Source organism: Phoenix dactylifera, chromosome 4 (assembly GCF_009389715.1).
Source record: "Phoenix dactylifera cultivar Barhee BC4 chromosome 4, palm_55x_up_171113_PBpolish2nd_filt_p, whole genome shotgun sequence".
Taxonomy (NCBI): Eukaryota; Viridiplantae; Streptophyta; class Magnoliopsida; order Arecales; family Arecaceae; genus Phoenix; species Phoenix dactylifera.
In genome coordinates, this window is record NC_052395.1 from 8,536,219 (window position 1) to 8,558,409 (window position 22,191).

Here is a 22,191-nt window from a genome sequence, read left to right on the forward strand (position 1 = left end):
TGGAATAGCACTAAGAGACCCCTAAGAATGGATCTTTTGGCTATCTGTTTATAAGGGAAACAATTGAAAGATAGTGCATCCAATAAATATAGGTCCCAATGGTCCAAGGGATTCATTTTTGGTTGATATATAGGTGAATTTGGAACATTCATTGTGATATGCATGATTTTGGAGTATACAATTCATGGATGAAGACATGGTTCTTCAAAAAAGAATATACAATATTTGCTTCACATTTCATGTACATGTCTCTTTCAAAATAGATATGGAATTTGGATTGATAAATTGTTTTGGGGTTTTGCTCTCCGCACTTCTAGAGATTCATTAACAATATCTTGAGTGTGTTTCATTTGCATTTAAACATAATTGATATAGTGTTGTGATTATATTTAACTAACAAATAATTGGAAAATCAACATAGTTAGACATCATTAAATAGATCATATCATAATTTTTTGGAAAAATTATAAAGTCACACTCCCTCAACTTAAGGCATGGCTCACATACCCCCCCCTCGAGTTTAAAAAGTTTCAAGCGGATCCCTCAAGTTTCCAAACTAAACCTTCGGCTTTCTAACTAGCGAGCGACTATTAACTTGCCATTTCAAATGACAAAACTATCCTTTTCCTTTTTTGGCCTATTCGAAAAAAATTTTCAGATCCGTGTAAGTGGATGAATAATCTAGATCATCCAATATAATTGCTTTGAGATCAGTGCAGACGGATGAATAATTCTGATCATCCATAGATTGCTTGAAGATATGTGCAGATGGATGAATAATCTAGATCATCCATGTGGTCGCTTTGAGATCTATGCAAGTAGATGAATAATCCTAATCATCCACTAAATGTTTTGAGAGTTGTGTAGATAGATAAATAATTCTAATCATCTACTAATTGCTTTGAGATCTATGCATGTGGATGGATGATCCGAATTATCCACATGACCACCTTGAGATCTATGCAGGCATTATCCCCGACTATTTGGGAACTAAGGCTTGAATGGATTGAGTAAGGAGACCCCTCCCTCTCCCCACACTTCTCCTGTTCTTCTCCACCCTCTCCACCATCCATTCAACCATTATCCTACCATCAAGAAGACCCCTTAGGTTGGCGCACGTCTGACCCATCTCCCCACTCCTATAAATTCCTCCATTCTCTTTCATTCTTTCTCTGTCCCTTCTTTTTTCGGAGCAATTGATGTTGTCCAAATAGCTATCTTGTTAGAATTCTAGATCTTTCCTCTCCGATCCGACTCCTCCCAAGACCATTTCTAGCAGGCCCTCGGTCGTTGCTCGAATTGGAGGAGTACCGGCTAGCCATCGGGGGCTACGACACTAAGGAGTACTCCTTCATCTCTTGGCTATTGCGGGAAGGGGTGGCGCAAACAGCAGCCAAGATGGATCTTTTCACCCATGCCAACAAGGCCCTCTCCAACTGCTCCTTGTTTGCATAGATCTAAGTCATCCACCCAACTTTGAGATTTGTGCAGGTTGATGAATAATTTAGATTATCTACATGGTCACTTTAAGATTTCTGCAGATGGACTGATAATCCTGATCATTACAGTCTCATTGAGATTTGTGTAAGCAAATGAATAATCTAAATCTTCCATTGATCGCTTTGAAATTCGTGCAGATGGAGGTGATCCTGGTTATGCAGTGATGCTTTGAGATTTGTGCAAGTGTATAAATAAAGGAATTTGAACTGTGAGATCAGTGTGATGGGTGATCCAACGATGCATTCGCATGAAGCAAGATTTGTCATTCATGCGCAAGATGCAATCTGCTTTTCATTTGTTCTTTAAATCAGCCTTTACGCCAAAATAGATTGATAAGAAGGGCATTTAGTCAAACAAAACATTTATGATGCAAGGGCAATTGGGTTATAATATAATTTTATATTACCATGTGATGGTCATGTGACACCATTCTGTTAACGGAGATGAAAGGCAATATCAGTTTGGAATAGTTTGGATACTTGAGGAATTTGTTTGAAACTTTTTAAAGTCGAGGGGGTGTATGTGAGACATGCTCAAAGTTGAGGGGGTGTGCGTGAGACCTGCCCAAAGTTGAGGGGGTGTTCCTATAGTTTTCCTAATTTGTTATGCCCATAAACATACTTTGTTGGCACATCAATCTTAAAAGCTTGCCCCAAGATCTAGCATGTATGTATGCATGTTTGTTATATGTATGTATTATCCTTGTATGTGTATGTCTACGCACGCATGGGTGTATAACATATACATACACATATACATACATACATACATACATATATATATATATATATATATATATATATATATATATATATATATATATATATATATATATATATATATATATATATATATATATATATATATAGCTAGGAATCGATGACTCCAAGCTATTAGCTATGATCTATTATCTCTAAATTACTTACTTTTGAGAAAAATATGTGATTTAGAAATTTATAGTACATGTATTTAATGGTTAAAAATGGACAACCTAAATAATACAAGTATATTTTTTTGACTATTGAATACATAGACTATAAATCTCCAAATAATGAGTTTTTAATCGTAAACAATTTAAAAATAATAGATCATATTTAATGACTTAGTGATTTATGCTCAGCCACAAATTGTGTAGTCAGGGCTAACCTTATTTAAACTATTGTATAGATGCCCTATATTAGTTCTACCATAAACTACTGTATAGATGCCCTATATTAGTTCTACTATATATATTCTTATTTTATTTTAAGCCAAAATAGCAATTACATTGTTTTAAACTAATAAAACTCCTTTTTTTTTTTTTCCCTTGATCATGTTGGCGCTTATTTATCAAACCATAGATAGTTTTTTTTCCCATGTTTTGAAGTTTTTTGGTCTTTTTCTTCTCATCCTTGACCTTCTGCTCATCACCTTCGGCCAAACAAGGGTATTATAAAAGGAAATGGGCAGCTTTACTTTAAGCATCCGTTGTCTTTATGCTTCACTACCAGAAATGGTTCAAGTCAACTTTGCACTAACTCTACTTTTCTAGAAACAGACAATCTAAAGTACCCCTAGCTTTAGGGTCACTTAAGTTTTCCCTACATGTTTATCCACTGTTTGTGATCTTTTGATGCAAGTAATATGAGAAATACTTAAGTTGTACATAGAATCCAGAAGAATAGTTACAAAGCGAAGGTGCCAGATTACCAAGCTGATAAAATGTTCGAACAATTAAAGCAAATAACCAATTGAATCATGTCTTCGTCGGGTTTGCACGATTTAAAGTTATTTGGTATAAGGCTACCTTTCATTGTGTAACCCATTGCCCACAAGCATTATATATATATATATATATATATATATATATATATATATATATATATATATATATATATATATAAATCCAGCCTTACACTTAACTCTCCTACTATTCCTTGATTTTGCAGTGCCAACTAAAATCGAGAACTATAATTTTAGCTGCAGAAGGAGTGCTAATATTCTTTTCTCCACTATTTGTTGAAATATTTAGTCACAATTAAACAAGTCTTACGAGTATATACGCAAGTAATCTAGCATAAATAAATTAAATATAGCCTTGGTCTATAACATTTTAATCTTGTCTTATGGGGAAGATACTTTTAAAGCTTACACCTACCAAATAACTAAAATATGAGCGGAGGGTAAAACAAATTAACAAAATTTGTGAGATATATATTAATGGCCTGACAACAGGATAGCAATGGAAGAAAATGAGCTAAAGATTAATAGTATTATTTGAATTCAATTTTTTTCAAGCTTTATAAATAAGTCATGGGGTAGTAAAGGCATCTCAAGAGGATGTAACTCCAATTTTTATTTCTTTTAACCCACATCAGATTTAAAATCTTAACCATTTCTTGGACATTTATAATTTTTAAAACATATTATCAAATTTACATATAAAGTCAAAAATTATTTTGGATTGTAAGCTCGATGAATTTATTACTAAAAGCATTCATGTTTTAAAAAGATAATAGGAAATTGGAGTATTCATGATATTCCGGAATCCAAGAATATCCTCGGCTGTTAAGCTGTCCAAAGTTGATAGGAATATTTCGCTTTGCCTCGCCTCGTGCGAAACGAGGACCACTTATCTTGACCGTACGCATGTTTCAAGGGCCCACCAATTGGATGGCCGGGATTGGCAGCTCTTTCCGTTCTAGATACTGCCTGGTTCCCTGCCATCGCGTCATTCTTTCTATATCTAGTCATGTTCTTATGACATGAAGGATTCCAGGGGTGTTCGGGAGACTCCTCGTGATGTCTGATTTAAGGAATCAAAGTGAGTCTTTGCCAAGTGTTTAGTCCTATCCCCATTACACACTAAACCAAGCCCTCTAAATAGCATCTTAAAGCCAACTTTTTTTTTTTTTGGATGATGTTTTGAATCATCACAAATAGTATTAGAATGGATGCAATCTATAATCCATATAGACGGTAAGATATTGCATTACTAGCTCATTCGGATTGATAATGGATTGACATGATGGTGTTATTAGATTTTAGCCTATATACGGCTCGCATTCTCGAAAATAATATGGGACCTATATGATAACGAAAGTCTCTAGTTTTGGTTTCTCAAAATGTGGTATGCTGATTTTTTTCCTTTTTCTGGTGGAGGGGGCCAAGTTTGTGTATATATATATATATAAAAGGACATATTGCCTAGTCATATCCCCTGACTAAGAAAAAGCATGAAAGGAACCTGCTTCATAGGAAATTTCCTCCAATTTTTATCTAATGACAACTCTAGCCCTTTAGAAATCCAATCTCATCTTGTTTTGGTTCTATTTGGGATGAGAGTCAAGCAGCATACCAATGCCAGTTTTACATTATCCCATTCTTATTACCTTATCCTAATCTACAAGTCAGTAGAGTAGAAGATATCTAGAAGAACAATGTGGATCCAGCAAAATCTTTATATCCCATGTTATTGTATTTTCTAATTTTCTTATATTCATCAACTATTTGAATTGCACTAGTATAGAAGAAGCATGTGCAAACACATATGTTCGAAAAATCATTGTGACGATCAATTGTTTCACTTGATATTTTGGCTAGTCAAATTTTGAAAATGATGAGATCAAAAAAATAGAAAAGAAGAGATTATCATGAGTAAGCCGGACGAAAAAGCCAACTAACTTTTTTTTCTTCCATTTTTAATTATAAATAATAATTTATTTAATATAAATTGTTTTTAGCTTTAGCCATGTATATAATAAAAATTTTTAGTAAGTTATTTATTTTTCCCCCTGGAGTAAACTATGTAGACCTCAAAACTCCAATTTTCTTTTTTTTTTTCCCAATATAGTAAAAATGTATTTGGTCTAAGAGAAAAATAGTGAAGATGCACATTTGGCTAGCATTCTCCTGCTGAATTTATGCAAAAAATGTATTATTATTGCTTTCGGAGTTTGGATTGGTCTATCTATCTCTAACCTAATTGACAAACCAACTGAAAGAAGGTTATCACATCCATCATAGAGAACTATTGGAGTATTAACTTAGTTTAATGAACCTAATTGACAAGTGACAAGGTGTATTACTATTATTAATATCATAACTTTCCAACACTCCACTAAAGTTACCTTCATAGTTAGCGGGCAAAGATACTCAAATGACAACCATGAAGCAGCTAGATGCATGCTTTCTACATGAAATGCTCCTTCTTTAATTATTTAGACTACCCTTGGTTAAGCTTCCTTGCCAACACAAGGTTTAATGGAATTCTGACTCATCTTGCAGGACACTCATAGAAAAATAAATCTCATTGGCTGCACTGGATCCTTCTCGCTCCTGTCTCAATATTGTTTGCGAAAATCTTTACAAAGTTCTATAAATTAAGGTGATCATCTTGGAAGTTATGATTAGATGAATTTGCGAGGGTTATTTAGCTATACCTTTTTTTTTATTTCGCAATTCCTTTTCTTTGATCATATTATATTATCATCTTCCTCTTAACCCTATCTTTTCCGATGGAACAGTTCTCCAAAAAAAGGACTGTTTTAACATGCATTTTTTCCCTCAAAGAAAGAAAAATTGTTATAAAATGCAAAATGAGAGAGAAGCCTTACAGAACTATAGCCTCATATCGATCTGCAATTCCACGTAAGAAAAAGCAAGTAGATTAGTCCTATTCTTGAGCAGCTGAAGTGGATGTCATTCCACTAAATAATCATAGCAATGGACGGACACAACTCATTAGCTCCCTAATTATTCCATTATTAGCCAATGAACAAGCAACATACTTTATTTTTCGAGTGCAATCATACCAACACTAATGCATCGAATCTCATCAAGACACACTTTATTACTTCTAGCACGTCGTCTTTTTTTAGGAATAGAGTCGATGGCTTTTCTAACCGGGAGAGGATCAGGAGACGGATGGACTAGATTTGGTTGATGAGGAAACTTTTAGTTAAGAAGGCGGTGGAAAGGCCGCCATGGCCTGTCGTGAGAACAAGGAGATGAGTGGGGAGAAAGTAGAGGAGAAGTACTTCATCAAGCTTCCAAGTCCCCAAGTTAGTGACAAAAGAGGCTAATTTTTTAATAATTTCTTAAATACCATTAATTTTTATTTTGATTGACTTTATTAATTTTAAGATGGAAAAGCAGCAATTGCATAGGCTTTGATCTAGTCTAGAAAGTTATATGGAGTAATTATAGATACTCATTTATGATTGTGAGTTACTTTTAGGGGGCAATGGTTAGATTTGACATGCTCTAAGTTTGATGCAGCAGCAATCTTAATTTATTATTATTTATTATTATCATTATTAAAGTTACTACTACTACTATTATTATTTTCTAACTTAAAAAGATTTCAAATCAAGTTTCTCCTGCTTGAGCTTCCTTTGCTAAAATTAACTACAGAAAGATAGTGCTCGCTGGAAATGCGAATAAAGGATAGGATGAGCATGAGCACCATCCTTGGATGTATTAGATGCCAAGTGGGAGCTCTCAGCCACCTCAAAAAGTTGGAGAGAAAAAAAAGGCATTCTATGACGCGTCCAATGGAAGAAAGCAAGGAGCACTTCCGAAGGATATGCTCCAATCCAAATCCGCACTTCTCTAAGCATATCTCTCGTTTGAAAGCGAGACAGTGCTTCCACTTGCGTCGACCCACATATGACTTATAAGTACACGACATTTGTCCTCGTTCCTTTCAGCATTTGGGTCCCGTTCATTTAGGCTTCGTTTGGCAAAATAGTTTTTTATAAAAGCTCTACTTCAAAAAACTCTACTTCGGAAAGCTCTACTGCCAACAGTTCTGCCAAATGAAGCCTAAATCATTTGCAATCTTTGCAGTGCGAGGTGGGCAGTAGAACATGGTTTTCATGGTGTTTTGCTAAGAGACATGAAAGTTGGGTCTCTAAATTCTTCAAACCATATTAGTGACTCATAAATTGTGCTCAAAAAAATTGTACTTCTGGGAATTGTTACGATTCACAAGCGTTGGTGAGATTTATTTATGGCTAGGAAACCGCATTGACTTGGAACAAAAAAAAAAAATTCTAATGAAGAAATCAATGTGAAAGTTTTATGTCACTCCGCAATATGGGCGATGTACAGTTTTTTGGTTTTTGGCAGCACCGCTCTTTTCTAAAGTCTGTCTGGATGCATTTGAGGTGCAACTATTTTAATAGATTAGAGCAACTTTAGACGCATGCCAAGAGTTAAATGTTGATGTTGTTCATCAAAAACACTATACTATTCCAGTTATCATAAGCCGGCCATGATCTGGGGAGATCAATATAGCACCATAGTGGAAATCCTCATCACCACCAAGTGGATGTAATGTGAAGTTCTCGAGTGGATGTTAGATGAAGTGTCTATTAATATAATGATAATTGGAGACTCACTAATCTTAGGGACCAAACTAAAGAGCATTTCTTTATGCTTTCGTGGGGCTTCCACATGCTAAAATTGATGAAGAACTACTCATCCTGACCAACCAAGATCTTCCCCTTTCCCCTCTTATTCTGAAGGCATTGCGAAAAGAGAGACAGCAGCAGCCTCATGGAGAAGATGAGGAAGACTCTGGGCATCTGTGCTGAGATATGAAACAAAGAAACATTCTACTCTTGGCACTTTGATATTCAACAAGATCTAACAGCAACAAGATCTAATAGCAACTAGCTTCAATATTTTTGATTGGATTAGAATCGTCTATTAAGGTTCAGTTACTGGTGCAAACCATCTAACTTAATATCGACGGCCGAATATGTAAGGGCCCACATTTTTTAGGGGGCTGGGATGGCCCGACACACATGAAATGGAAGGGAGACTCCCGAATAGAGTCATCCCTCCCTTGTTTCAACTCCTCCCTGAATCCATCGAAAAGAAGGAAAAATAAATAAATAAATAAATAAACAGAGGAAAAACTGGGATTAAATCTTACCTAAATTAAACCAATCCTCTTCTATAAAAGACCTCTTTCCCCTCTTCGTAGGGCATCAACCGAGAGCCCTTAAAAAAAAAAAAGGAAAGAAAAAAAAGGGGAATTCGTGAGATGCTTGGATTGTTTGCCGTCGGCCTGCCGGAGGAGTTCACCGGAGGCAAGGTAAGCACCCTCTCCTCTTTCTCCTTTGTCTTTGGGCCACCGTGGCCTTGGGAATCCGGCCGGCAAGCCGCCAGATCGATGTGAACTGAACTCCCCTGTTTCGGTCTTTCACTCTTTCGTTTGGCCGACGTCGCCGGGCATGGCGCGTGGCCGGCACCACGTTGGGCCGTCGACTGCTGGGTCGTCGGCCAAGGGCGGCCATTGCCACCGAGCATGCCCACAAGGAGAAGATAGCAAGAAGGAAGGAAGAGAGGGAGAGAGAGAGAGAGAGAGAACCATCGCTTTCTCTTCTCTGTTATTTTATCTCCTCTCTCTAGTCTCTCTCTTATTGCTATGTTCTCTCTCTCTAAACTTGGATCTAGAGAGATCATTATTGTTGAGGACTCTGGGTAGTCCTAAGATGCTAGATTTTAGAAGACTCTTTAGAGGATCAAACACGGGTCTTGGATTGTCATATATCTTGGATAATTTTTAATATTGACTTGGTTCTGTAGGGGAACAATTTGTTGGACGAGAGGACGCTGAGCGTGGTTCTGCGCATTTCGGTTCATAGATCGCTGTGAGGGCGGGTGATTAGTTTGTCTGAGCTTTTCAACAAAATGTAAGGATCCTTGTACGCCGACCTGCATGATATAAATATTTTGCACCTATATATGTATGATGTGCTATGATCTTGATAAGTAAGAAGCAAAAAGAGTTTTATATTAAATTATATTTTGATCGTATTTGTTTGTGATTGGTATCATGATGGATGGATGCATGCGCATAACTTGCACCTGCATAATTGGATTAATGAATGTGGTTGTTATGATATTTTGGTATTAAATCGTAATTTGATCATGTTTATTTGTAATTGATAGTATGATGAATACATACTTGAGCATAACTTACACTTATATAATTGGACTAATGAATTGGTGTTATGGACTAACCATATTATATTGATTGCCCTGTCATAGGTTGGAAACGTGACCATGGTTAGTCTAGGTCGGAAATAAAGTGGAAAAAGGAATTGATGTGTGTGTATGAATTGATTAAATGAACAAGAACTTTGGGCTTATCTCGTTATTATTGATTGCCCCATCACAGGCTAGAAATGTGATATTATCGATTGCCCCATCACAAGCTGGAAATGTGATACTATCGATTGCCCCATTACAGGCTGGAAATGTAATATTATCGATTGCCCCGTCACAGGCTAGAAATGTGATACTATCGATTGCTCCGTCACGGGCCGGAAACGTAACCGGGATGTAGCCCAAAGTCGGAAAGATAATTGATCCGGATCAAGTTAATATAGAATGAAAAGAATAAGCATGGAAAACAGTAATGAAGATTTATGAGCTATCATATGCTATATCATTCTTGTGTGACTGAACTTTTTTTGATGTTTGATGTACATTCTTATATTGATTAATTGAGTCTTTTGAAAATTATTTATGATTTTATGAAATGTGCATCGATTTATCGTGGTTTTCAAATTTATATTATTATTGTATTGGTGTGGATGTGTAGGGGTTCTTACTGGGCTGTAAAGCTCACCCTCCTTCTTTTTGTTTTCTTTTTTCAGAGTTGCAGGATGCATAAACATGGATGGATTGGGCGCGGAGTGCGGGTATCAAAGTCATTAGCTAGTTAGTTAGTTTATTTTTCTTTGAAGTCGATAAACATTTGAAGATCTTGTAATTGAACCAATTGATTATCTGGACATGTTGGATTTGTTTATTTGAATTGATCAATTAATTATGATTTTATTAGATTTTTGTTCATCTTAGGCCTTGCATGATCTTTAGGGCATTGCTCTAAGGCTCATGTGGCTGGTCGCGTACCGGACCCGGGTGTTGGGTTCGGAGCATGACAGAGTGGTATCAGAGCTTAAGGGCTCGTTTGGTTCGCGGGAAAAGAAGGGGGGAAAGTGTGGTCAACGGGAAAGTAATGAGATGCCTCTTGTTTGGTTGGAGTTTTCAAAGGAGAGAGAAGGGAAAGTTGTATTCCCATGGGAATGTGATTCCCACATTTCATGGGAAAGTCTTTCCCATGAGAAACATGGGAAAGTTACTTTCCCATGAGGCGGGAATCACTCCATTTTTACTTTTTTCCAAAAAGTCCCTTCAGCATTAAAGAAGCATTAAAAAGGCATTAAAAACCTAATTTTTATTAAGGGCATAATAGGAATTATATATAACTTTCCTAGGAAAGTGGATGGCCAACCAAACATAAGCACCTTGGAAATTTGTCACTTTTCCATGATCAACCAAATATGCCAAAAGTACTTTCCTAGGCATCCTCTTCCTAGGAATTTGTTTCCCAGGAATCATATTCCTAGGAAGAAAAATGCTTCCCGCGAACCAAACGAGCCCTAAGGTTAAGGTATCCTAGGGTTTAGAGTCGGGTGAGTGTGAGTGGAGAATTATGATAGAAAAAAACTATCAGAGCCTTGGTTTATAATCACTTGAGATTGTAACAGGAATGATATTATAATCTAAGGTTTAAGACCACTAGAGACTGTGACCTTAGTGGCATCAGAGTTTGAGGTTTAAGATCATTGGGGATAGTGACAAAATTAGAACTAAAGCATAAGTTTAAGATCACTAGGGATTGCGATAGAATTGTGTCAGATCTTGAGGTTATGAGCATTTTGAACTTGACATAAAGTAGCAAAATTAAATTTAGTGCTTAAGTATAAGATCACTAGACATTGTGATAAAATATAAGTATTGGGTTTGATATTCGACGAGTACGGAAGGACTGGATAAATTGTCTCTGATCATGATAAGAGAGGTTAGACCTAACATAAGTGTATGAAGGTTAACCATGGCATATCGGTTGTACCATATTTAGATGTTGTGTCAATGATTTGGAAGTTCAAACTTGATATGGGTGTAGATGTGATAGCACTTTTGGTTTTGCTGCTAATTATTAGAGTGGAATTTGTACGTAGACCTTTTATAGTATTAGAGTGAGCTAAGAAGTTTTCATAATATTGAAAGGAATATTCTTCGAAGTTGAATATGTATGTGGATTATATCTGGTATTGGCATATTGAATATTACAAATAGGTCTATTTCCTATTAATGTATTTGATTATTTTGAGGCCATAGAGTATGCATATTGACGGGAGAATTCTAATTATTTGAATTCTCACATTTGGATTGGGCTACTGGATTTTACTTATAATTGTAGAAGACTATTTGATGTGTTAATGTAAAACTCAAGCCTAGGTTTAAGATTTAAGCAGGGATTTTTTTTGTCATTGTTGGTGAAGCCACTAATAAATGTCATATTGAGTAGAGACCTCGGACATGAGATGCTTATATGAATTATCATATATAGCATTGCTGATGGATGTTAAGAATCTTGGTGAAAAAAAAGATCTGGAGATCCATAGAGTTAATTTCTAATCATAGTATATTGGCTCAATGACTTCTAACGCATTGAATTTGAAGTAAATCTTTTTGGAAAGAAGATCAACGTAGATTGTCTAATCAAATTGCTAAGGAAATCCAAGGTTAACTTATTTTAAATTAAACCTAGATATTTTGGATTCTAAAACCGTTGTGAAGATCATGTAGTGACCTTAAACTTGATTAATGGCTTGAGTGTTAATTATGGTTAGTATACTCTACATAAATTGGGGACAGAGAGATCTGGAGGTTCTGCCCAATTAAAGTTCTAAAATTTGGATTTTTCTTACTCCTAGTGCAAAGTGATATTTCGATCATAAATCATTTAGAGGCTTGAGAGTATTTAATGAATTAAATCAGAGTGCGCAATGGAAGTGTGGTGGTTTGAGTTATTTTGAAACAGGATATGGACATTAATATTTGATCTAAAAGGTATTATGATGGAACACTTGAGTTAGTTTCTATTGCTGGTGGTCCAAACCGAGAACGATTGGCACAGCGGTGTGAACGGGGTTCCGTTTGAGTTGCCTTGGTTGGTGTTGATTGCGCTCCACCTTCCACCGGGAAACCTGCAAGCAAGCTTCGCACCACCACTGGGGTAGTGGGGGCCCTCCGACGATCATGTCAGAGGAGATTGGAGAGAGATAATAGTAGCAAGTAAGAGAATGCTCTGGAAGTTCTTGCTTACCCCCCCCCCCTCCTCCTCCCAGCCGCATATATACCAGGCTTGGGGGTCTTTCAGGGGGGTTCGTCATCGTGGGGCACGATGGAACTGCCACTGACACGGCCGTTACAGGGCGTCGTGGGGCAGCGCTGGGTACGGCCATGACAGGGCGTAGTGGAGCTCCGCCTTGTACGGCTGTTACAGGGGATCGTGGAGCAGCGCCAGATACAACCGTTGCAGGGAGTAGTGGAGCAGGAGGCTGCGGCGTGCCTCTGGGGAATAGCCTGTCGTTGTCGAGGGATGTCCGACTCGGGGTCGGGCTGCGGAGACGAAGATGTCCGACTCGGGGTCGGATTGCTGGATCAAGGGGCTGCCGACTCGGGGTCGGGCTGCGGAGCCGAAGATGTCCGACTCGGAGTCGGATTGCTGGATCAAGGGGCTGCCGACTCGGGGTCGGGCTGCGGAGCCGAAGATGTCCGACTCGGGGTCGGATTGCTGGATCAAGGGGCTGCCGTAGTCTTCCTGGGTGCGCGTGCCGGTCACGTGGGGCATGGTGGCTAAGTTCCCCCGTAACAGTTTCTAATAGAGGAGAATGTTGTTGATTCTATGGATGATCTAGAGGTAGCTATGTTGATTCTATGGATGATCTAGAGGTAGCTATGTAATTTTCACCAGTGGATTTTTCTTTTGTTGACAACTTTTGGAAGAAACTTGGGCATCTTAAATTTAGCGTTAATGGTTGATGATTTCTTGGTTGGTCTTAGACTTGGAATATTTTAACATGAATCTCCTATGTGTTGGGATGATGTGGGTAAGAGAAAATTATTAGGCCGAGAGATATTGCAACAAACCATAGATAATGTGCAAGTGATCAGAGAACGACTTCATACAGCTCAGAGTCGTCAAAAGAGTTATGTTGATAATAGAAGGAGAGAATTGAAATTTTAAATTGGGGAATCATGTTTTCTTGGGAGTGTCACCCACTAAAGGAGTGATGAGATTTAGGGTTCGTGGTAAATTGAGCTCTAAGTATGTTGGTCCGTTTGAGAATGTAAGGGCCTACATTTTTTGGGGGGCTGGTATGGCCCGACACACATGAAACGGGAGGGAGACTCCCGAACAGAGTCTTCCCTCCCCTGTTTCAACTCCTCTCCGAATCCATCGGAAGGAAGGAAAAAATAAATAAATAAATAAACAGAGGAAAAACTGAGATTAAATCTTACCTAAATTAAACCAATCCTCTTCTATAAAAGACCTCTTTCCCCTCTTCCTAGGGCATCAACCGAGAGCCCTTCAAAAAAAAAAAAGGAAAGAAAAAAAAAGGGGGATCCGTGAGATGCTTGGATTGTTTGCCGTCGGCCTGCCGGAGGAGTTCACCGGAGGCAAGGTAAGCACCCTCTCCTCCTTCTCCTTTGTCTTTGGGCCACCGCCGCCTTGGGAATCCGGCCGGCAAGCCGCCCGATTGATGTGAATTGAACTCCCCTGTTTCGGTCTTTCACTCTTTCGTTTGGCCGACGTCGCTGGGCATGGCGCGTGGCCGCCACCATGTTGGGCCGCCGACTGCTGGGGTCGTTGGCCAAGGGCAGCCATTGCCGCGGAGCATGCCCACAGGGAGAAGATAGCAAGAAGGAAGGAAGAGAGGGAGAGAGAGAGAGAACCATCGCTCTCTCTTCTCTGTTATTTTATCTCCTCTCTCTAGTCTCTCTCTCTTATTGCTATGTTCCCTCTCTCTAAACTTGGATCTAGAGAGATCATTATTGTTGAGGACCCTGGGTAGTCTTAAGATGCTAGATTTTAGAGGACTCTTTAGAGGATCAAACAGGGGTCTTGGATAGGGGTGCAAATAGGTCGGATCGGGTCGGGTCCTGGGTGACCTCGATCCAACCGGTTTTTTGTTCGGGTCCTAATTTTGGACCCAGACCCGACCCGGTTGAAGATCGGGTCGGGTCGGGTCCGAGTTGGGTCCGGATCGGGTCCGGGTCCGAGTTGGGTCCGGATCGGGTCCGGGTCCGAGTTGGGTCCGGATCGAGTCCGGATCCGAGTCTAGTCGGGTCGGGTTTGGGTCGGGTTCAATTTTTTTTGTATTTTTAGAAAAAAATTTGGGCAAATCTAATTTGGTCATATCATAATTATGAGGAGCTGGGTGACCCATGACTTGAAAGACTTGCAATTGATCTCCAGTCAGACTAGATGACCCCGACTTACTAGCAAAGTCGGTCTACAAGCCAAATTTCATATCACACTATTTTTTGTCCGTATGACTGATCGGACGGAACTTGGTGTCTTCCAGCTCCCCTCTCACGAGGACAAAAAAAAACCCAGACCTTCTTCCAAAATCCAATTCCATTGCAGAAAACTGGCCCATGACCCATATTCAGTTCGGTGCTCCCCTCACTTCCTCCCTGTAAAAGTTGAAAAAAACAGAAACCAAGAAACCGAAGGAAAAAAAAAAAAAAAAGCCAGCTACCACGACCCAGAGGTATCAACAGTGTAATAGACCGAGAGAGGATCCTGACGGACCAATAGTGCCACGACCCACACAAAAAAAAAAAAAACTCTCTTTTGCTTTTTCCCCCTCTCTCTTTCTCTCTTCGGGTCCATTCGGATCGGGTCGGATCCGTTCGGTAAACCCAGACCTGACCCAGAAAATGATTCAGGTCCAATTTTAGGACCCGACCCGGACCCGCGGGTCCTAAAATTCGGGGTCGGGTCGGGTCTACGCGGGTCGGGCCGGGTCGGGTCTCGGGTCAACCCGACCCATTTGCAGCCTTAGTCTTGGATTGTCAGATATCTTGGGTAATTTTTAATATTGACTTGGTTATGTAGGGGAACAATTTATTGGACGAGAGGACGCTGAGCGTAGTTTTGCGCATTTCGGTTTATAGATCGCTGTGAGGGCGGGTGATTAGTTTGTCTGAGCTTTTCAACAAAAAGTAAGGATCCTTGTACGCTGACCTGCATGATATAAATATTTTACACCTATATATGTATAATGTGCTATGATCTTGATAAGTAAGAAGCAAAAAGAATTTTATATTAAATTATATTTTGATCGTATTTGTTTGTAATTGATATCATGATGGATGCATGCATGCGCATAACTTGCATCTGCATAATTGGATTAATGAATGTGGCTGTTATGATATTTTGGTATTAAATCGTAATTTGATCATGTTTATTTGTAATTGATAGTATGATGGATACATACTTGAGCATAACTTACACTTATATAATTGGACTAATGAATTGGTGTTATGGACTAACTATGTTATATTGATTGCTCTGTCACGGGTTGGAAACATGACCATGGTTAGTCTAGGTCGGAAATAAAGTGGAAAAAAGAATTGATGTATGTGTATGAATTGATTAAATGAACATGAATTTTTTTGGGCTTATCTCGTTATTATTGATTGTCCCGTCATGGGCCGGAAACGTGACCGGGATGTAGCCCAAAGTCGGAAAGATAATTGATCCAGATCAAGTTAATATAGAATGAAAAGAAGAAGCATGAAAAACAGTAATGAAGATTTATAAGCTATCATATGCTATATCATTCTTGTGTGACTGGACTTTTATTGATGTTTGATGTACATTCTTATATTGATTAATTGTGTCTTTTGAAAATTGTTTATGATTTCATGAAATGTGCATCGATTTATCGTGGTTTTCAAATTTATATTATTATTGTATTGGTGTGGATGTGTAGGGGTCCTTACTGGGCTGTAAAGCTCACCCTCCTTCTTTTTGTTTTCTTTTTTCAGAGTTGCAGGATGCATAAACATGGATGGATTGGGCGCGGAGCGCGAGTATCAAAGTCATTAGCTAGTTAGTTAGTTTATTTTTCTTTGAAGTCGATGAACATTTAAAGATCTTGTAATTGAACCAATTGATTATCTGGATGTGTTGGATTTGTCTATTTGAATTGATTAATTAACTATGATTTTATTAGATTTTTGTTTATCTTAAGCCTTGTATGATCTTCATGGCATTGCTCTAAGGCTCATGCGGCTGGTCGCATACCGGACCTGAGTGTTGGGTTCGGGCCGTGACGGAGTATCTTAAGGGTGAAATGAGCTCCATGAGCCCATGGAGATCAATACCTAGAATTATGAAGATTTAGCTTCTTTAAGTATAGCTGGCATGTACAGTAGGTTTCACTTGCAAAAGACCATGAATCCATAATTCCCATAAGTTCATTAGTTTTGCTTTTCAACTACACATCAACTCCTACACTAACAAAGGAGGGCCAATCTTCCGTATATCTTGAGTTTAGCCTGCTTTTCTGAAGTGGCCATGGATGAAAGATTTGCATATATGGATTATTCCCATGACCTATATCTATGCAATGTAAAGGGCAACAAATAGAGTTGGAAATGGGCTCGGGCTGAGCCATGGGCTAGGCCCAAAAAAGTTCAAACCGAGAGGTTTTCAGACCGAGCTCGAGCATATCATTGGCCTGCTTAGGCCCAGCAAGCCCGATCACAAACAAGGGCCAAAATGAAACCTACATTTAAGCTTGAACTAATTTATTTTTGTATATTATTATTTAGAGAGAATATTAAGAAAATAAAGAATAAATTAAAATAAATTTAACTAAAAACAGCGTATCATGTATCATTTACATGTGTTATAGAAGAAAACCCAATTTTTAGCTAGCTTATTTATTTGTCAAGTAAGACAACATATAAACTACAACTAGGTTTAGGCTAGACCTATTTTTTATCGAAATACGTAATTCAGACCGGCCTAATCAGATTCAAATTGAGCCCAGGCTTGGGCTCGGGTCTGGCTTATCCAAAAATTTCAGATCTAAGCCCGGCGTGAAGAACGAAAAAAATAAAAAAATTGGATCACTTTCTGAATCCAACATCTTCTTTCCATGCAGCGTAAAGCAATATCTGCATCAAATTACAAACCTGCAAAACATGTACTGACCATGCCAAATAAATTGTTATATGAAACGCCACATTGAATATTGAGAACATTCAGTTTCGATAATCAGCATTTCAGGAATCCAAATTTTTCTGGTTCCACTTGACCAAATATCCTCATTCTTCTTTCAAGGATATGCCATGAGATTTAATTCATTTACACAAATGACTGCAAGTAATTCTTTATCCATTTTCTGAAAAGCTCCGATGCAAAACTTGCAATGCTAGAGGTGTAAGCGGTCTAAATTGCCAGGTGAGCATGCCAGGGAAGAGTTCTAAATGATGCAGTTCTGTCCATTTGCTGATCATTAATATCCACGCTAAGCAGTGGTCGCAAAATTTTCTAACTCGTCTATTCCTTGGATGTCAGTAATTCTTAACTTAGTCAACTCCTGAAAGTATAATGGACCATGGGTAAGAACCAGCTCCTGACAGGTCAATAACTTAAATTTCTCTATTGAAAATATTTTGACTTACCTGGCGATGGCCTTTGGTTCGACGGTAGTTTTTTCTTCTCTTTTTCTTGAATATGATTACTTTTGCATCTAAAGCCTGAAAAGAAAAGTTGCACTTGTTGTTATATGGAAAATGTTCTAAAGACAGCGGAGACAAGAACCCTGAAATGCCTGTCAAACATTCTGAAAAACTAGTAGTACATAATAGACTCAATAATGCATATATATAACGGAATCATCCGTATACTAAGATTTGATGATTGGTTAGTATATCATCTTTAAAAAGATTGTTATTCATTCGAAGCCATGCAAGTTTGTCATTTAAAGATTAAAATTTTTTCTCTTGAAATCATGCAGTTGGATGAAACTGGCAGGCACTACAAAGAAAAAATCATTAGAAAAATGAGGTCAGCTGACTGTTTGTGTGTTTTGAGCCAACATCTCAAATTCATAAAATAACTTAAGGGATTTTCAATTGTTGATTAAAAATTAATCATTTTTTGTATACCAAAAATAACTTCCATAAGATAAAACAAAAAATGCATCTGCACAAGCAAAAAGAAGAGAGCGCTAAAAAATAAAAATAGACTTCTCTTACATGCTCTTCGACAACAGCATGCACAGCTGCATCAGGTACTACTGGCCTACCGATGATTGTCTGAGTTTGTGATCCCAGCATCAGAACCCTGTTCAAAATTAACTGCAGAGAAACCAGTTAGACTCAATAAGTAATATAAAATCATGATTATAACATAACATAGGCAAAACGTATGCATTCTAACAACTAGAAGCAAACATGGTTCCATAAATGCCAAGACCAAGAAAAGAAAGAGTTAAATCCATCTGCAACCATAAAAGAGAAGCGTTGGAAAACAAATGAGAAGAAAAGTGTCAAGATAAAAAAGAAAGGACATAAACAGTAAGCCCAAGAGATCACAGAACAAGGCTCCCCTTTGTTATAAGTAGTGCACCTAATGGCCTGGAAACTACGGGAAGAACAAGGACCCCATGATCACTCACTAAATGACATAAAAATCCAGTTTCTCAATGGACCTTCAACTGGGCCAGTTTACTCCTCAGACTGGCTGGCTGCATAACATGGTGTGGCCATCCATCAAGATTTCAGCAGGCCAATAAGCACAACAACAGAAGCACTCCATACAATCGGTGCTTCCATCAGCTCCACCTTTTTCATGCATATCATCCCAGCCACCTAAAATCTTGCAACTCCAAGAGACTGAAACTCGCAAGGGACACTTAAATAGTGGAGGCTCATAGAAGAGAGTCATTTATTTCTCAACTTCTAATACCATGCCAAGGTGAAAAACTTAGGGGCTATTTGGCATCGCTTTTATTTCTTATTTTAATTTTTTAAAAACAGACTCTCAAAAACTGAGATAAAAAATATATATAATGTTATTTTTTTCTATTTTCAAAAGTCATTTTCATTATTTCTAGACAAAATGATAGAAGAAATTTTTACTTTCATTATTTTCAAAAACAAGTCAATCATATTGTTAACCACCAACACCTCCAACTGGTACCACTGCTGCCACTACCACCGCTGTGGTCTTTATTTAATTGATTAAATTTATATTTTTCGAAAAAAAACTTAAACAATATTACCACTAAAAACTTTAAAATAGCAATTTAAAAGGTATACTTAATTAAATGGAGTCCACATAAGAGGCAAACAAGTGCACAAGGCTCCCGCCACTTTTTTTTTTTTTGTTGGGGGGGCGGGGGTCAAATATACTTAGCCTTAGCCCGCATGCGGAGATGTTGTTTCTACATTTCAAACCCATGACACCTAGGCCATAATACAACCACCTAACCATTATGCTTAGGCTCACCTCTAGTTAAATAACATCCATATATCTTTCTAAAATTCTCATCTTTGAAAAAAAAAAGAGATTTTGTCACATCATAACATCACGAATACCATATCTCTATGCCAAAATATGGTTTTAGCCTACATGTTTAAACAACATAACAAGTATGTTATGGAAGGGAAAACAAAATCCATGAGCAAGATATACCATTAAGCAAGCAATTTGACATATACAAATTATGCAAATATGTACCAAACTGCTTCCATCATAATCCAAACTAGATGATGTAGATGTACTTCTACAGTTTAAACTAACTGTTGAGCTGATGCTACCATAGGTAAATTTTCAAAATGAAAACGAAACTGAAGGAAAGAATTGTTAGATGTACTATTATTAGAATGTGGACACTGGATATGGCACAGATTCATGGAATAGCATCAGAAAAATGACATGAAATATATTAGATAATGAGAACAAACACTGGTCAGAGAGAGAATGACATCATAAAGCAGTGAATTGACTGAAATAAGCACCATTGATGAAGGACAAAGAAACTGAGAACTAGTTAATATGGGTTTGGTCCTAACAACAAAGAAAGAGATCCACAGTGTGCAAGGAGGACGTAACTATGGTATTAAACAAGGAATGAAAGTCCAACGAATGTCTGAATGGAAGTGGCAACAAAGCACTTAATATTATACTGAAGCATTCAGTAATGAAGGATCTGACCTTAATTATGAAGAAATGACAGTACGGAATCTATGCAGTCAACAATTGGGAGCATTGCAATTGGTACGGAATCTACCAGTTTGTCTGTGTAGATCCAACTGCATACTTATGCCCTGATATCTTAACTTGATAGCACCAGGATAATTTAGCTAAGTTGATACTCCAAATATAACACCATGGGGAAGATATATTATCATCTATTGGATCATAATCTTTACAGATGAATTTGTCATAATTTTTGCTCCAATACTTAGGTCAAAGGCTGATTCTTCATGTACCATTGGTTCTACATCAACGAGTCAAATTATTGAGAATATGCGATCTGCCTAAGCATCAATGTTGAATACTTTGTATCATATTCTCCTCATTTACAGGCTCCGAATTGTAATACTCACCATATATCCTACAACCAGCATACCATTATTACCCTAGATAGTTTCCGTTCAGTAGTGTAACCAAGATATCAAGCAGAGAATAGAAAACTAACAAGAGTGGAAGAAAGAAAGGGGAAAAATAACAAGCCATCAACTAAAGCATCCAACCTTGTCATTGACCTCGCAAAATTTCAATCTTTCAGTAAAAATGGAATCCCCATTGCTGACCTTGAATTGATGAGAACCAATCTGAACCAAATAAACAAGATAAGTTACCAGAAGCCTTTAAATGAGCAGCAAAAATGACAGAAAAGAAAGAACCTTTTTTTTTTCCACAATTCGGACCTGAACAACAGCAAAAACCGGCTCATAAGGTTTGAATGGGTTTTCCGATGGATCCAGCGGCCCAATCACCCTGTATCCGATCTCACCCGCTTCCTTTACCTTCTCTTCCCCCGATTTCCCTCTCTGAACCACACAATTCGAAGCCCGAGCTTCGTCGTCCTCTCCATCAGAGCTCTCACCCTCTTCTTCATCCTCTTCCTTCTCCTCGTCGGAAGGATTCGTCGGCCGAGAAGAGAAGAGGCAGGTGGTACTGAATCGAAGGGAAACGACGCATCGGAATCCGCGGGGAGACCCGAAGAGGTTCGAGAGACGACCTCGGAGGGCCGGGGGATCTAGAGCTCGAAAGATTAGGTTTTGCGGGCTCCCCAAAGCGGTGCTCGAAAGGAGGCGAGATCGGAAATGGCGAGTGAAGGAAGCGACGCATCGCCGGCTCGCCATGATCTCCTCGCCCCTGTTCTCAGTCTCCGCGAGAGGGAAGAAAGGGCCGCGGTTTAGCTAGGGTTCTCTTCTCCCATTTTCGGATCCGGACTTCGAACATAAACCCGAAAGAAAATCTTGATCCGGCATTGCTACGGGCTCTTTTTCGGCCAAAACAACATTTTGTTCTAGAAATTATTAATTGGATCATGCCCTCCTCCGTCGATGGCAAATAAATTCATCTTAATGCATGCTCCTATTACAATAAAAAAAAAAACAAGAGAAAATAAAAAAAAAAATACTATTACATGTATTGCTTCCTAGTTGGATTGCTTGGACTAGTCCACAGTAGATTTGGTTTAACAAATAATTTTTACCTTGTGCTATTGCCATATGATGCGGCATGAGAGAATGTCTGCAACTCGATGGATGACCAAGATGAAAGTGCTATATTTT

The 22,191-nt window shown here is 38.2% G+C and overlaps 1 protein-coding gene across 1 annotated transcript; it reads right to left on the bottom strand.

The window, feature by feature from the left end:
* Nucleotides 1–17,510: 17,510 nt before the first annotated feature.
* On the bottom strand, nucleotides 17,511–21,830 carry LOC103715580 (50S ribosomal protein L21, mitochondrial-like). Its single transcript, XM_008803263.3, has 5 exons — nucleotides 21,319–21,830; nucleotides 21,142–21,222; nucleotides 18,637–18,738; nucleotides 18,061–18,135; nucleotides 17,511–17,975 (listed from the first exon to the last, which is right to left on the bottom strand). The coding sequence occupies exons 1-5, from the start codon at nucleotides 21,754–21,756 to the stop codon at nucleotides 17,904–17,906; spliced, it is 768 nt and encodes a 255-aa protein (XP_008801485.2). The 5' UTR covers nucleotides 21,757–21,830; the 3' UTR covers nucleotides 17,511–17,903.
* Nucleotides 21,831–22,191: the final 361 nt, after the last annotated feature.

What these genes read in the sequence shown, in the direction of transcription:
- LOC103715580 (XM_008803263.3), bottom strand. Translation starts at nt 21,756, where the DNA reads ATGGCGAGCCGGCGATGCGTCGCTTCCTTCACTCGCCATTTCCGATCT. An exon ending in TTTGCGAGGTCAATGACAAG is followed by an intron (nt 18,739 to 21,141) that starts GTTGGATGCTTT and finishes GTTTCTCTGCAG; the next exon opens with TTAATTTTGAACAGGGTTCT. An exon ending in GAACCAAAGGCCATCGCCAG is followed by an intron (nt 17,976 to 18,060) that starts GTAAGTCAAAAT and finishes TTATACTTTCAG; the next exon opens with GAGTTGACTAAGTTAAGAAT.